The sequence below is a fragment of the Pangasianodon hypophthalmus genome, chromosome 23, assembly GCF_027358585.1.
Source record: "Pangasianodon hypophthalmus isolate fPanHyp1 chromosome 23, fPanHyp1.pri, whole genome shotgun sequence".
In the NCBI taxonomy this organism is placed as follows: Eukaryota; Metazoa; Chordata; class Actinopteri; order Siluriformes; family Pangasiidae; genus Pangasianodon; species Pangasianodon hypophthalmus.
In genome coordinates this window covers 997,501-1,013,880 of record NC_069732.1, presented here as the reverse complement: position 1 = coordinate 1,013,880, position 16,380 = coordinate 997,501, and the positions used below count along the sequence as shown (strand labels likewise).

General features: G+C 41.9%; 2 protein-coding genes across 3 annotated transcripts in view; both read left to right on the top strand.

Moving 5' to 3' along the window:
* Window positions 1-461: 461 nt before the first annotated feature.
* LOC113528848 (intercellular adhesion molecule 1) lies at window positions 462-12,237 on the top strand. Its single transcript, XM_026917611.3, has 6 exons — window positions 462-586; window positions 4,007-4,273; window positions 4,476-4,814; window positions 8,335-8,601; window positions 8,802-9,140; window positions 11,884-12,237. Exons 1-6 carry the CDS (start codon window positions 514-516, stop codon window positions 11,994-11,996), a joined length of 1,398 nt encoding a protein of 465 aa, XP_026773412.3. The 5' UTR covers window positions 462-513; the 3' UTR covers window positions 11,997-12,237.
* A 2,958-nt stretch (window positions 12,238-15,195) lies between these two features.
* Window positions 15,196-16,380, top strand: part of LOC113528822 (E3 ubiquitin-protein ligase TRIM11) — a 17,474-nt gene continuing 16,289 nt past the window's right edge. The window contains exon 1 of one of the 2 annotated variants that reach the window (XM_053228298.1): window positions 15,196-15,569. The gene's annotated coding sequence lies outside the window, so the exon portion shown is untranslated. The remainder of the gene's footprint in view (window positions 15,570-16,380) is intronic. The other variant, XM_026917570.3, reaches the window with a different exon arrangement.

The following is a 16,380-nucleotide window of genomic DNA, read 5'->3' as shown; positions in this document are numbered from 1 at the left end:
GGGGTTAGGGGTTAGGGATTAGGGGTTAGGGATTGGGGGTTAGGGATTAGGGGTTAGGGATTGGGGTTAGGGGATTAGGGATTGGGGTTAGGGGATTAGGGATTGGGGATTAGGGGTTAGGGATTGGGGGTTAGGGGATTAGGGGTTAGGGATTGGGGGTTAGGGGTTAGGGATTGGGGTTAGGGATTGGGGGTTAGGGGATTAGGGGATTAGGGATTGGGGATTAGGGGTTAGGGATTAGGGGTTAGGGATTGGGGGTTAGGGGTTAGGGATTGGGGGTTAGGGGATTGAGGTAAAGTGGTAGGGGTTAGTGGTTTGTTGCAGTACAGCATGATATTACTAAAGTAATTCAAAAGTGAATAGAAAACCCATAATGATGCATGTATGTATGTGTGTGTGTGTGTGTGTGTGTGTGTATAGGGAGGGTCAGTTAGGTGTGGTCTTTTAGAAGTTACTGTAACTTTCACTTTACTTGGTGAGTTCACACTCTGGAGATTTTCCTCGCGCTTTGAGATGGCCGTGTGTGTTTTCTCTTCGTTAGTCACTGTACTGTGTGTGGGACTGTATGGAAAATATACATACGCAGGTGAGCAGAAACATGTGTGTGTGTGTTTAAAACTGAAGGTGTAGACCTCACTAGGCTCCTCTACATGGATTAAAATTTTTTTTTTAAATTTTATTTGTAAAAAATATCCCAGATATTTAAAGAAATGCATTCTGATAAATAATCTTTGCTCTAGGAGGTCTAAAGTGTTCGATTTCTCCTCTTTAAATTCTTCCTTTAAAGTGAAATAGATTTGATTAAAACCTCAAACATAAGTTTCATGCTCTAAGGGTGTAAACTTTCTTTTATCTGTGATGTAACTGAAAACCGTTAAACTATCAGTAAAACATTAACAAGCTGTTGGTGAGCTGATAAAGCTAACCCGCTTCTCCACACTTACCAAAATATAACACACACACAATAATCTGCATTATTCCAGATGAGCTTCTTGAATACTGAATACTGAATACTAACTGAATGTGTGTGTAGAGTTACACAAACATCACATTGGGAGAAACTGCACACATACAGCATGTTAAGATGAGGTTGAGTCCAGACACCAAGGTGGTTTCTACAGCTAGCTTTTTTTCTCTCTTTCTACTGTCATTGACTCACAGCGACACCTGGACTGATTGCTTCTGACCACAGAACACTTTTAGATATCAAAAGCATTTTACACATCACTTTTTTACTGCATTTTACACACTGATCCATCGTGACTGAAGGAGATCCTCCGAAACACTCAGACCAAGACAATGGAGAGAAACGTCTGAGGAAATGGTCCAGGGAAAACAAGCTGGAGGAGCAAGGCTGATCGTTCATCTTTGCTCAGTTTCCTCCTCACAAACATCCAGTCATTAGAAAATATCAGGGCAAGGATTTAATTCCAGTGAGACATCAGAGACTGTAACATCTTCTGTTTTGCTGGAACTTGGCTGACTCTCCTCACACAGAACCAGAGACTACTCTCTGTTTTCTGCGAGGATGGACAGCAGATTCCCTTCCACCTGCTGTCTAGGTGGAATAGGTGGAGTGCAGCAGGTGGGAGACGGTGGTGTTGGTACTCCTGTTGAATCACACTGGTGGTTGGTCTGATCACGAACAGGTCTGGAGATGGATCTAGCTCAGTGGTGTCTGGCTAATAATTTTGCCCTGAATGCCAGTAAGACCAAGGAGATGGTCATGGACTTCAGGAGACAGCAGGTAGGAAGCTACACCCCTCTCAAGATCTACAGGACTCGTGCGAAAAGGGAGACTTCAAATACTTTACCTCATCACTTCACATCAACAACACAGTTATGAAAACAAGGCAACGGCTTTACCACCTCAGACAACTCCGGACATTTAAGGTCTCTGCTCACATTCAAAGAACATTCTCCACCTGTGCTGTGGAGAGCATCCTGACAGGTAACATCACTACCTGGAACAGTGACTGCTCCATCCACTACAGCAACACGCTGCAGAGAGAGTGGTACCTTCAGCAGAGCGTATCACTAGAACACTACTTATCTTCCTGCAGGACACCGACATCAGGCAGGTTGTAAGCCCAGAAAATGATCAAGGACACTTCCCACCCCTATGGAAGCAAAAAAGTGACAAAAATTTGAATTAAAAAAAAGATTAGAATTTTAAAAGCCAGTGAATTCATAATAATGAAACTTAAAGCCCACTGAATTCCTAATGTTTAAATATATTTGTTTAAATTCCACATGTCTGTTTTTATTTATTTTAAATTCACCTTCCTGAAGTATCGAGCATTATTACTAAAGGATTTATTTGACAGTGTTCACAAATTCAGATGAAATAATTTTTTCATTTCCTGCTATTAAATGCCTCGTCCCCTCAGGAGCATGCATACCTATTTGTACCTATTTGTGGATGTTATTTCTTCTCTCTCTCTCTCGCTCTCTCTCTCTGTCTGAGCAGTTTGAGTTGAGTCTCTGTGAGTTTGTGTCAGAGCGAGCTGAAAGATGACAGGTACACTGAGAAAATGACTTTTCATAACACAAAACATTTCATAACACAAGTGCCTTAGGCCTTAAAGCAAAGAAATATTGAAATCAATGCCTCCATAACGCACATAATTAATTGATTTAAAATTCCTCTGAGCCATATGCAAATATAAATTAAAAGCCACGCCCCCACTATTAGTAGGCACAGACTGTATACATTATCTTTAATATTTATAATATTAAATATTAGCAATATTAACTTTGCTACTAATCATGTACAAAGGAAACAGAAAAAATATTAACTTACAGCACCATCATTCTGTATTTTAAAGAATTCAGTAGCTTTTAAAATTATTTTTTAATTAAAACACTTTTTTTGTTTCCATTGTTATTACTTTGTCTTCTGGGAAGCATGTAAATATCTTATGTAGCTTCTGAAGGGCAGTACTAATGTAAAAAATAAGATCTTTAAACAAACTAATAATTGCACTGATCATCCTTTTCAAAAGTTTACACCCCCCTGGCTCTTCTTGAGCATCAGTGAACGTTTGCAGCTTCTGTAATAGTCGTGTTCGAGTCCCTCAGCTGTCCTCAGTGTGAAAATATGGATCTCAGCATCATAGAGCTGCTGATAGAAAGGAGTCAGATACGCAGAAGATGGTGGAAAAGCAGAGAAGGTGCAGGACCTGGAGGATTTTACTGAAGAACAGTGTGCAGTTTAACTGCTCAGGACAAACAAGAGACTCATGAACAACTTTCACAAAACATAAAAACAGTCTCTGATCATCAGGAAACACACAGTATTAAGAATCGAGCGAATGGAAACTTCTGAACTGGTTGCTGTGTGTAAATTCAGTTATTATTGTGTCTTGTGGACTAGATGTAAACATCTGCTGTGTGAAATCACTTATTCAGGGCAGAACTAAATAAACAACAACTTGCAATTTTTATGATCCCTCTTATTTTTTTAAATTATTAACATTTTGCAGATTCTGCAAGGTGTATGGAAACTTATGACCACAACTGTACATTTATATGTATTAGGAATTTTTCTTGGTGTTTGGTCACAACATGATACATTCAACACACACACACACACACACACACACACATATCTCAGACAACACAAACACATGATGAATACAGAAAGGTTCAGAAGGAGCTTCCACCTGCTGATCATCAGGGCCTGGACTTTTGTCTGCCCCTCACCTGGACATACACACCTTATGCAGCTTATAAATATATACACCCTTTTATTACTCAATCCTATTTTGCTACTTTTATCTTATTATCTAATTTATTCTTTATTTTATTTTTTATTACACCCCCAGTGTCAACCAGTCTGCATTTCATTACACATTGTACCCTGTATAACTGTGTGTGACAAAATAAATCTTTAAAGTTACAGATTTGCAAAATTGACTACTAAAGTACAAGTTTATGAAATTGTTGTTTCTAAATGGCTTTTAACAGCAAATTACCTTCACCTTGTTATTGTGCTGAACGAAAGCATGTACAGATCCTGTTGTCACTCTGGCGTCTCTGCTGGTGGAGTATGGAGACCCTGCTGAAGTGAACTGCTCCATACCGAGCAAACCTGAGACAGATTACGTGCTGGGCTGGGAGTCTAAAACATCACAGCCAGCTACAGACAATGAGACGAGTGTGATGTGGAAGGTGGACAGTCTGACGAATTGGGAGGAGGCTGACGGACTCCAGTGTTACTTCACAGTGGGAAGTACTATGTGTGAGAGTAATGTAACTGTCACCATTTACAGTGAGTACCATCATCTCATAAAATCTGATTTCATTCTTATTGTGCACACAGTTATCATAATCAACACAGTTTACTGTGCTGTGACTCGCTCGGGTCTTTCATCTCATCATACCATTATTATCAAGATTCATGCACTGAGTGGTGGATTAGATTATTAATCAAAACAATGAATTCTAAAGTGTGTGTGTGTGTGTGTTTGCAGAGACGCCAGACAGGGTTACACTGAGCTCTGTGTCTGATGTGTGGGTAGAGGGAGATCAGACAGAGCTGTGGTGTGAGATTGAAAACGTTGGTCCTGGACATAAACTCAGTGTACGCTGGAGCAGAGCAGATCCAAAGCACAACAACGCTTTCACACAATTCAGTGAAACGACGTTCCCAGACTTGGTAAATGAGATGAAGAACGTGAGCATGACAGTGAACTTAACTGTAACGCCCAGACATGAGGATGATGGAGTGCAGTATCAGTGTGCAGCTGTGCTGAATCTGGACCAACATCCGCTCGTGTTCACATCACAACCACTCAACGTCACTGTACACTGTGAGTCTTTAGCATTATTACACCGTACACATGTCACAAAGTTAGCATTAGCACTAGCTACACCTGTGGTGTAGCCTCTCAATGGGCTAGGAAGGCTAGCTCCCACAGCCACGCTCCAAAATGGAGTGGAAACGCAGAAGAGTGGAAGTTATTATAACAGCAAAGTGAGAATAAATCTGGAATGGAATATTCAACAAGCACATATGAGTGTGATGGTCAGGGGTACACATATATTTTGGCCAAGTAGTGTATATTGAGGTTAGCTAAAATAAATAATTAGCATTAACTATGCCTAACTGCCTGCTGCAATCAGGCAAACGCTTCCACTGTCTGATGGCTAAACCTGAGAGGCTCAGGAGGAACTTCTTTCCCCAGGCCAACAGACTCCTCAACACAGACATGTCCACCATACAGATCCCTCAAGACTCCATAAATTCACTCCGCACTCCGCTTACACTCCGCACACTGCACTTCACACTTTGTATCGTTAGTACACGTAATATACTTGCATATTTTATACTCATTTTTTTGCACATTCCTGGACATATATTCATCCTGTACATATATTTCATATATTTCATATTTCTAACATTTTCTTATTATTTCCGATTTTTTTTATGCACAGTCTAAAGAGGAGTAGGCCAGGTTCTCATTTCACTGCAAGTTATATACTGTATATAACTATGTATGTGACAAATAAAATCTTGAATCTTGAAGTATAACTCCAGAGCGTATAGCCCCTCTGATCTCCAGAAGAGTCTGTGTAAGTTCTCTCACAGATTCTCGATAGCTGACTATAGGTGAAGACAGGGTGTAGATTGTTCAGTTAACAGAGTCATTTGTCCTTCGCCACAGCTGAGCTCCTGCTTCACCACCACATGCATCTCCCTTTCTCAGTGCCTGAACCTTTAGGGTTTGTTTCATGGCTTTTTGTGCGGGTTCTGAGATGTTGTTGGGGTCAGTGAAAGACTGGCCAGAGAACTAATGTTGAATGAATGTTCAATTCAATTCAATTCAATTTTATTTGTATAGTGCTTTTAACAATGGACATTGTCACAAAGCAGCGTTACAGCAATAAATGGATTCAAAAAATATATTGTAAATATGTGAATTTATCCCTAATGAGCAAGCCAGAGGCCTTGGTGGCGAGGAAAAACTCCCTGAGACAATATGAGGAAGAAACCTTGAGAGGAACCAGGCTGGAAAGGGAACCCATCCTCATCTGGGTGCAATGGATAGTGCAATTATAAATCATTCCCTTCTATTATTGTGGACAAATAATGCAAATGTGCAACCAGTAAATTCATCACAGTTTTCGCAAGAAGACCAGTTGGTCAAAATCTATCCACCGTCCACTGATGGAGACCTGAGAGCAAAACTGCTTGCAACAATCGCAGTCCCAAGCCATCACAGTACAATTCCCCATATGTGATCTCCAAGCCATCTCCACAGCCCCCAGGTGGCACCATCCCCAACAATCCAAAAGGTTCTTCAGGTCGTCCATATGGGGTCCCAGCAGCAGCGAGCGAACTCAACCAATGAGAACTCCAACCAGAAGTAGGGCATCAGGATGGATCAGGCAGGTCCGGAGAGCGGAAGGGGTCAGGATCACTGGCATCTCAGGAGTAGCATGTGTAGCTCGACAGAGAGAGAGAGGGAGAGATGGAGAGGGAGAGATTGTTAGGTAAGCTTTTGTCCCCGAATGGTTAAGGACAATGTACTTTGCGTGCAGAGAGCAAGCAGGGACTCCGGTAAAACTAGCTATGACAGCATAACTAAAAGGGAGAGACAGAAGCTAACACAGACATGAGGGCACCCTGGGACATAAAGCAGCAGCCACTCCACCATCAACAAACTTGAGTGAATGCGTGAGAGTGGCGGGACGACAGCATCCAAACATCCCAGTTCACCACAACACTCTATGCCTGTGATCCCTCCAGATCTGCTCCTGTACCTAAGAAAAAACTATTCACAAAAGGCTTGACTAAACAAATATGATTTCAGCCTAGGCTTCAACACTGAGACTGTGTCTGAGCCCCGAACACTAAGTAGAAGGCTGTTCCATAACTGTGGGGCTTTGTAAGAGAAAGCTCTACCCCCAGCTGTAGCACGCACTATTCGAGGTACCAACAAATAGCCTGCAACTTTTGATCTGAGTAGGCGTGGCGGATCATAAAAGACCAAAAGTTCACACAGCTACTGTGGCACGTGACCATTCAGTGCTTTATAGGTCAATAGTAGTATTTTATAATCAATACGAAATGTGATTGGGAGCCAGTGCAGTGTGGATAAGATAGGGGTGATGTGGTCATATCTTCTGGTTCTAGTAAGGACTCTCGCTGCTGCATTCTGGACTAACTGGAGCTTGTTTATGCATCTACTGGAACATCCAGACAATAAGGCATTACAATAATCCAACCTAGAGGCAACAAAAGCATGAACTAATTTCTTTCTGCATCGTGTAGTGACAATATATTTCTTATCTTAGCAATATTTCTGAGATGAAAGAAAGCGATCCTAGAGATATTATCTACATGAGCTTCAAAAGAAAGACTAGAGTCAATAATCACACCAAGGTCTTTTACTGCTGCACATGATGAAACAGAAAGGCCATCCAGAGTTATTATGTAATCAGAAAGCTTACTTCTAGCTGCATGTGGTCCTAGTACAAGTACTTCTGTCTTGTCAGAATTAAGTAAGAGAAAGTTAATAAGCATCCAGTGTCTAATGTCTTTTACACATTCCTCAACTTTATTAAGCTGGTGTCTGTCATCTGTCTTTGCTGAAACATACAACTGTGTGTCATCAGCGTAACAGTGGAAGCTAATACCATGTTTACAAATAATTTTGATTAGGGGTTAGGGGATTAGGGGTTAGGGATTGGGGGTTAGGGATCAGGGATTGGGGATTATGGGATTATGGATTAGGGATTGGGGTCAGGGATTTGGGATTGGGGATTATGGGTTATGGGTTATGGATTAGGGGTTAGGTGTTAAGAATTGGGGTAAAGGGATAGGGGTTAGTGACTGGGGGTTAGGGGTTATGGGTTAGGAATTGGGGATTAGGGATTGGGGGTTAGGGGATTAGGGGTTAGGGATTGGGGTAAAGGGGTAGGGGTTAGTGATTGGGGGTTAGGGATCGGGGATTAGGTGTTATAGATTAGGGGTTAGGGATTGGGGAATATGGGGTTATGGATTGGGGGTTAGGGGTTAGGGCTTAGGGGTAAAGGGGTAGGGTTTAGGGGTAAAGAGGTAGGGGTTAGTGTTTTGTTGCAGTACAGCATGATACTTTTATCTTATTCTCTAATTTATTCTTTATTTTATATTTTATTACACCCCCAGTGTCAACCAGTCTGCATTTCATTACACATTGTACCCTGTATAACTGTGTGTGACAAACTAAATCTTTAAAGTTACAGATTTGCAAAATTGACTACTAAAGTACAAGCTTATGAAGTTGTTGTTTCTAAGTGGCTTTTAACAGCAAATTACCTTCACCTTGTTATTGTGCTGAACGAAAGCATGTACAGATCTTGTTGTCACTCCGGCGTCTCTGCTGGTGGAGTATGGAGACCCTGCTGAAGTGAACTGCTCCATACCGAGCAAACCTGAGACAGATTACGTGCTGGGCTGGGAGTCTAAAACATCACAGCCAGTTACAGACACTGAGACGAGTGTGATGTGGAAGGTGGACAGTCTGACGAATTGGGAGGAGGCTGACGGACTCCAGTGTTACTTCACAGTGGGAAGTACTATGTGTGAGAGTTCTGTAACTGTCACCATTTACAGTGAGTACCATCATCTCATAAAATCTGATTTCATTCTTATTGTGCACACAGTTATCATAATCAACACAGTTTACTGTGCTGTGACTCGCTCGGGTCTTTCATCTCATCATACCATTATTATCAAGATTCATGCACTGAGTGGTGGATTAGATTATTAATCAAAACAATGAATTCTAAAGTGTGTGTGTGTGTGTTTACAGAGAGGCCAGACAGGGTTACACTGAGCTCTGTGTCTGATGTGTGGGTAGAGGGAGATCAGACAGAGCTGAAGTGTGAGATTGAAAATGTTGGTCCTGGACATAAACTCAGTGTACGCTGGAACAGAGCGGATCCAAATCAAAACAACGCTTTCACACAATTCAGTGAAACGTCGTTCCCAGACTTGGTAAATGAGATGAAGAACGTGAGCATGACAGTGAACTTAACCGTTACTCCCAGACGTGAGGATGATGGAGTGCAGTATCAGTGTGCAGCTGTGCTGAATCTGGACCAAGATCCGCTCGTGTTCCCATCACAACCACTCACCGTCACTGTACACTGTGAGTCTGTGTTATTACACCGTACACGTCACAAGGTTAGCATTAGCACTAACTACACTGGTGGTGGCTCCTCTCAACGGGCTAGGAAGGCTAGCTCCCACAGCCACGCTCTAAAATCTAGTGGAAAGCCTTCCCAGAAGAGTTCAGCTTATAACAGCAAAGTGAGAATCAATCTGGAATGGAATATTCAACAAGCACATATGAGTGTGATGGTCAGGGGTACACATACTTTTGGCCAAGTAGTGTATACTGAGGTTAGCTAAACTAAATAATTAGCATTAACTATGCCTAACTGCCTGCTGCAATCAGGCAAGCACTTCCATTGTCTGATGGCTAAACCTGAGAGGCTCAGGAGGAGCTTCTTTCCCCAGGCCAACAGACTCCTCAACACAGACATGTCCACCATACAGATCCCTCAAGACTCCATAAAGTCACTCCGCACTCCGCTTACACTCCGCACACTGCACTTCACACTTTGTATCGTTAGTACACGTAATATACTTACATATTTTGTACACTCATTTTTTTTGCACATTCCTGTACATACAGTCAGGTCCGGAAGTATTTGGACAATGACAGAGTTTTATGTACTTTCAGCTTTATTTTAAGAGGTTCCACAAAAATATGGCATTTACCTTTTAGGAATTACAGCCATTTTCAACAGAGTATCTCCATTTTCAGGGGCTCAAAGGTATTTGGACAAAGTGACATAATTGTAAATATAACCATAATTTTAATACTTGGATGAAAATCCTTTGCAGTCAGTGACTGCCTGAAGTCTGGAGCCCATGTTCTCAAAACTCAAATTCTGAGTTTCCTCCCTGGAGATGCTTTGCCACGCCTTCACTGCAGCTATCTTCAGTTGCTGCTTGTTTGTGGGTCTTTCTGCCTTCAGTCTTGTCTTCAGTAAGTGAAAAGCAGCTCTATTGGGTTGAGATCAGATGACTGACTTGGCCATTGAAGAATATTCCATTTCTTTGCCTTCAAAAAGTCTTGAGTTGCTTTTGCAGTATGTTTAGGGTCATTATCCACCTGCACTGTGAAGCGGCGTCCTATCAGTTTTGTAGCGTTTGGCTGAATGTGAGCAGAGAGTACAGCCCTATACACCTCAGAATTCATCCTGCTGCTTCTGTCAGCAGTCACATCATCAATAAACACCAGTGAGCCCGTTCCATTGGCAGCCATACATGCCCATGCCATAACACTGCCTCCACCATGTTTGACACATGATGTGGTTTACTTTGGATCATGAGCTGTTCCTTTCTTTCACCATACTTTTCTTTTCCCATCATTCTGGTACAAGTAAATCTTGGTTTCATCAGGCCAAAGAATCTTACTCCAGAACATGGGAGGCTTTTTTTAGATGTTTTCTGGCAAAGTCTAACCTGGCTTTCCTGTTCTTGAATGTTACCAGTGGTTTGCACCTTGTTGTAAAAGCTCTGTATTTACATTCATGAAGGCGTCTCTTGATTGTAGATTTTGACAATGATACGCCTACCTTCTTCAGAGTATTCCTGACTTCTGTTGATGTTGTGAAGGGGTTTTTCTTCATCAAGGAAAGGATTCTGCGATCATCCACTTTAGTTGTCTTCTGTGGTCTTCCAGGCCTTGCGATGTTGTTGAGCTCACCAGTGCTTTCTTTCTTTTTAAGAATGTACCCAACTGTTGATTTGGCCACACCTAAGGTTTTTGCTATCTCTCTTATAGATTTATGTTGTTTTTTCAGCCTAATGATGGCTTCCTTCACTTGCATTGACATCTCCTTGGACTTCATATTGGTAGCTCCAGTTGAACAGCTGCCAAATGCCAACTCAATACCTGATATCAACTCCTGACCTTTTATCTGCTTCATTTGTCTCGATGTAACGAGGGAATGGACCGCACCTGGTCAATTAACTTCTTGTCAGTCAATTGTCCAAATACCTTTGAGCTCCTGAAAATGAAGGTACTCTGCTTAAAATGGCTGTAATTCCTAAATGGTTTTTATGCAGTCTAAAGAGGAGTAGGCCAGGTTCTCATTTCACTGCAAGTTATATACTGTATATAACTATGTATGTGACAAATAAAATCTTGAATCTTGAAGTATGACTCCAGAGCATATAGCCCCTCTGATCTCCAGAAGAGTCTGTGTAAGTTCTCTCACAGATTCTCGATAGCTGACTATAGGTGAAGACAGGGTGTAGATTGTTCAGTAAACAGAGTCATTTGTCCTTCGCCCGCAGCTGAGCTCCTGCTTCACCACCACATGCATCTCCCTTTCTCAGTGCCTGAACCTTTAGGGTTCGTTTCATGGCTTTTTGTGCGGGTTCTGAGATGTTGTTGGGGTGGAAATGAGACCTGGCAACTCTGCACATCAGTGAAAGACTGGCCAGAGAGCTAATGTTGAATGAGCCATGTTTAATTTTGTTCCATTCTAATGCACAGCTTTTGTTTTGTTCTACTCTACTAAGATTCTGAATGGATCACACAAACACTGTGTCACTGTTACATTCCAATTATTGTAGGTTTATAATGTTGAATGTTTTAATCAATTGAAGATGGAAACCTAAAGTGCATATTCAATGCTTATTTTACTGTATTGAAAATGTGTCGTATGGAGACACCACCATATCGAAATCATATCAAATTTTGAATTTTGTGTATCGTTACAGGCTCATGTTGATATGTATAATCAGTGATTTGGGTTAATTATTTATGTTTTATGTTTTCATCTGACATTCTCTTTTCCTGTTCTTTTTACCAGCTGAGCTGCCATTCATCTGGGGAGCGATTGCTATAGTGTTGATCTTAGCTGTGGTCAGCTTTGAGTGCTGGATATATTTCCAATACCCACACATGGGTCGTGCTACATCCTGAAGCACCTGAGATCCCACAGGAACAATGGCTATGTGCAACACAATGCTGTGAACCAAGGACAACCGTAGATCCTGATATTAAAACCTGTGTCATTAACCCTGACTCCAGTGTATCTAACGCTAACACTGCCTCCTGTGTAGTTAACCCTGACTCCAGTGTATCTAACGCTAACACTGCCTCCTGCGTAGTTAACCCTGACTCCAGTGTATCTAACGCTAACATTGCCTCCTGCGTAGTTAACCCTGACTCCAGTGTATCTAATGCTAACATTGCCTCCTGCGTAGTTAACCCTGACTCCAGTGTATCTAATGCTAACATTGCCTCCTGCGTAGTTAACCCTGACTCCAGTGTATCTAACGCTAACTCTGCCTCCTGCGTAGTTAACCCTGACTCCAGTGTATCTAATGCTAACATTGCCTCCTGCGTAGTTAACCCTGACTCCAGTGTATCTAATGCTAACATTGCCTCCTGCGTAGTTAACCCTGACTCCAGTGTATCTAACGCTAACACTGCCTCCTGTGTAGTTAACCCTGACTCCGGTGTATCTAACGCTAACATTGCCTCCTGTGTAGTTAACCCTGACTCCGGTGTATCTAATGCTAACACTGCCTCCTGCGTAGTTAACCCTGACTCCAGTGTATCTAATGCTAACACTGCCTCCTGCGTAGTTAACCCTGACTCCAGTGTATCTAATGCTAACACTGCCTCCTGCGTAGTTAACCCTGACTCCGGTGTATCTAATGCTAACACTGCCTCCTGCGTAGTTAACCCTGATTCCAGTGTATCTAACGCTAACACTGCCTCCTGCGTAGTTAACCCTGATTCCAGTGTATCTAACGCTAACACTGCCTCCTGTGTAGTTAACCCTGACTCCGGTGTATCTAATGCTAACACTGCCTCCTGCGTAGTTAACCCTGATTCCAGTGTATCTAATGCTAACACTGCCTCCTGCGTAGTTATCCCTGACTCCAGTGTATCTAATGCTAACACTGCCTCCTGTGTAGTTAACCCTGACTCCAGTGTATCTAACGCTAACACTGCCTCCTGCGTAGTTAACCCTGACTCCGGTGTATCTAACGCTAACACTGCCTCCTGCGTAGTTAACCCTGACTCCGGTGTATCTAATGCTAACACTGCCTCCTGCGTAGTTAACCCTGACTCCGGTGTATCTAATGCTAACACTGCCTCCTGCGTAGTTAACCCTGACTCCAGTGTATCTAATGCTAACACTGCCTCCTGTGGGAGAAGAGCAAGCCATTTTGAAGCTGAGAAAAGACAGAAAATCCATCAGAGACATTTCACAAGCATTGGGCATAACCAATACAACAATGTGGAATGTCCTGAAAACAAAAGAAACCACTGGTATTCTAATAACCAGACATGGAACAAGTCGACCAAAGAAAACAACAGCAGTTGATGACAGAAACATTCTGAAAGCTGTGAAGAAAAAAACCCAAAAACAACAGTCAGTGACATCACCACCAACCTCCACAGGGCAGGGTGAAGGTATCATAATCCACCATTTGAAGAAGACTTCAAGAGCAGAACTATAGAGGCCAAACCACAAGATCCAAACCTCTCATCAGCAGTAAGAGTCAGATGGCCAGACTGGAATTCACAGAGAAATACAGAGATGAACCACAAAAGTTCTGGAACAAAAATTAACCTCTATCAAAGTGATGAAAAGGCCAAAGTGTGGAGAAAGAAAGGATCTGCTCAAAACATACGAGCTCATGGGTGAAGCATGGTGGAGGTAGTGTCATGGCTTGGGCTTGCATGGCTGCTTCTGGAACAGACTCACTAATCTTTATAGATGATGGAGCTCATGATGGTAGCAGCAGAATGAATTCAGAAACCTACAGAAACATTCTGTCTGCTAATTTACAGAGAAATGCATCCAATCTAATCAGGAGGAGCTTCATCATGCAGCAAGACAACGACCCAAAACACACAGCAACACAACAAAGCACTTCATCAGGGGGAAAGTGGAAGGTTTTAGACTGGCCAAGTCCATCAGCAGACCTTAACCCAACTGAGCAGCATTTCACCTCCTGAAGAGGAGACTGAAGGGAGAAACCCCCCAAAACTAACAACAACTGAAAGAAGCTGCGCTACAAGCCTGGAAAAGCAACACAAAAGAAGAACGCAGCAGTTTGGTGATGTCAGTGTGTCACCAGCGTGATGCAGTTATTACAAGCGAGAGATACGCAACCAAATATTAAGTGTTATTTACTTTAGAACTATGTGTTCCAATACTTTTTCTCACCTAAAACTGGGTTGTCTGTCAGAAAAGGTGCCATGTTCTAAGTTGTTTAACACATTTAGATGTAAATATCAGGAAAATGAGGCTGAAATTCTGATCCATCGTCTCATATTCATCTTCTGATCTCAAACTCAAATGTCTTCAGTTCCAATACCTTCAGAGGGGACTGTACATGTGTGTGTGTGTGTATCAGCTGTTCAACAAATGTTAATATTCATAATGTTCTCCATACATTTTAAATTCCTTTTAAATGCTAATGACCTCTTTTGAGTTTTATAAAGTGTTGCTTTATGACAGATAGAAACTGATGTTCAGTTGATTAGCTCACGTTTCTAGATGTTGTGTAATTGTCCCATTGAGGGTTATTACTGAGTTATTATTCCACCTAGTGGTCAAAAATGTGAAGTGCAACAAGTGCTAATAGAGTTCCACTGGGGCAGGAGTTACGCTGGGAGTGGGAAAGGGGCATTATGGAGTGGTAAATGTCCATACATCAGAAACGCATCAACATCACAGTGACCTTGTTTCCCACGCAATGGCTGAGGAAAAGAAAAGAAAAACATGTCTCCCTCTTCCAATGCTGAAAGTTACGGGCCAGCTTCACCTCGTTTGTGTGGTTTTTGAGATACAGCTAAGGGAGAAAATTTTGCTGAATCCCAGGTTGCCAGTTGATTACTGTAAAATTCACAACAATGTTTTACAGTGAACATAAAGGCCATCATTGGTTCACTGTGGGCGTGTCCCAAACCACACACCACATACACTATATAGTCCACTTAAACACTTAACTGCAGCAAGAAGATCTACAGCTGTTTGGAATTGCAAAACACTGATTTTGTAACTTGATTTATGGGTACAGCAAACACACACACACACGCAGACACACACACACACACACACAGACACACACACACACAGACACACACCCACACACACACACAGACACACACACACATACTGGAGTATCCAGTTAAACTCACTTGGCTACTTTGCTCAAACCTTCATTCACACACACTTACAACTTAGAAGAGGTGGTCATCATCAAGTCAGAAACCAACACGCATTCGCTCCTACACTTGCTCACACACTCACACACACACACGCTTACTTACACACTCACACACTTACACACTCACACACACGCTTACTTACACTCTACACACACTTACACACTTGCACACACTTACACACTCGGACACACACGCTTACTTACACACACTCACACACACACTTGAGTGGATTTACAGAAGGAATTGAAACCTAGCCCAGAGGAGAGCAGATTCACACACGGGGAACGACAAACAAAGCAGGTAAATGAAAGTGTGTGTGTGTGTGTGTGTGAGTGTGTGAGTGTGTGTGTATGTATGTGATGCAGTGTGTAAAAAGTAATGCTAATGAATGATGTGTGTTTAACAAATACACAGTGTGTTTAATATCACATGCTACATGTTAAACTGAACTGACTTAACATTCAGGTTGTGTTCACTAACATTATTTACTGATTTAGTCAAATTTAACACACTGTCAGCTACAGAGTTAACACACTGAGCGCTAACACACTGAGAATAAACACACTGAGGGTTAACACACTGAGAATAAACACACTGAGAATAAACACACTGTCAGCTACAGAGTTAACACACTGAGAATAAACACACTGAGAATAAACACACTGGGAGTTAACACACTGAGAATAAACACACTGAGGGTTAACACACTGAGAATAAACACACTGAGAATAAACACACTGTCAGCTACAGAGTTAACACACTGAGAATAAACACACTGAGGGTTAACACACTGTCAGCTACAGAGTTAACACACTGAGAATAAACACACTGAGGGTTAACACACTGAGAATAAACACACTGAGAATAAACACACTGGGAGTTAACACACTGAGAATAAACACACTGAGAATAAACACACTGTCAGCTACAGAGTTAACACACTGAGAATAAACACACTGAGAATAAACACACTGTCAGCTACAGAGTTAACACACTGAGAATAAACACACTGAGAATAAACACACTGTCAGCTACAGAGTTAACACACTGAGAATAAACACACTGAGAATAAACACACTGTCAGCTACAGAGTTAACACACTGAGAATAAA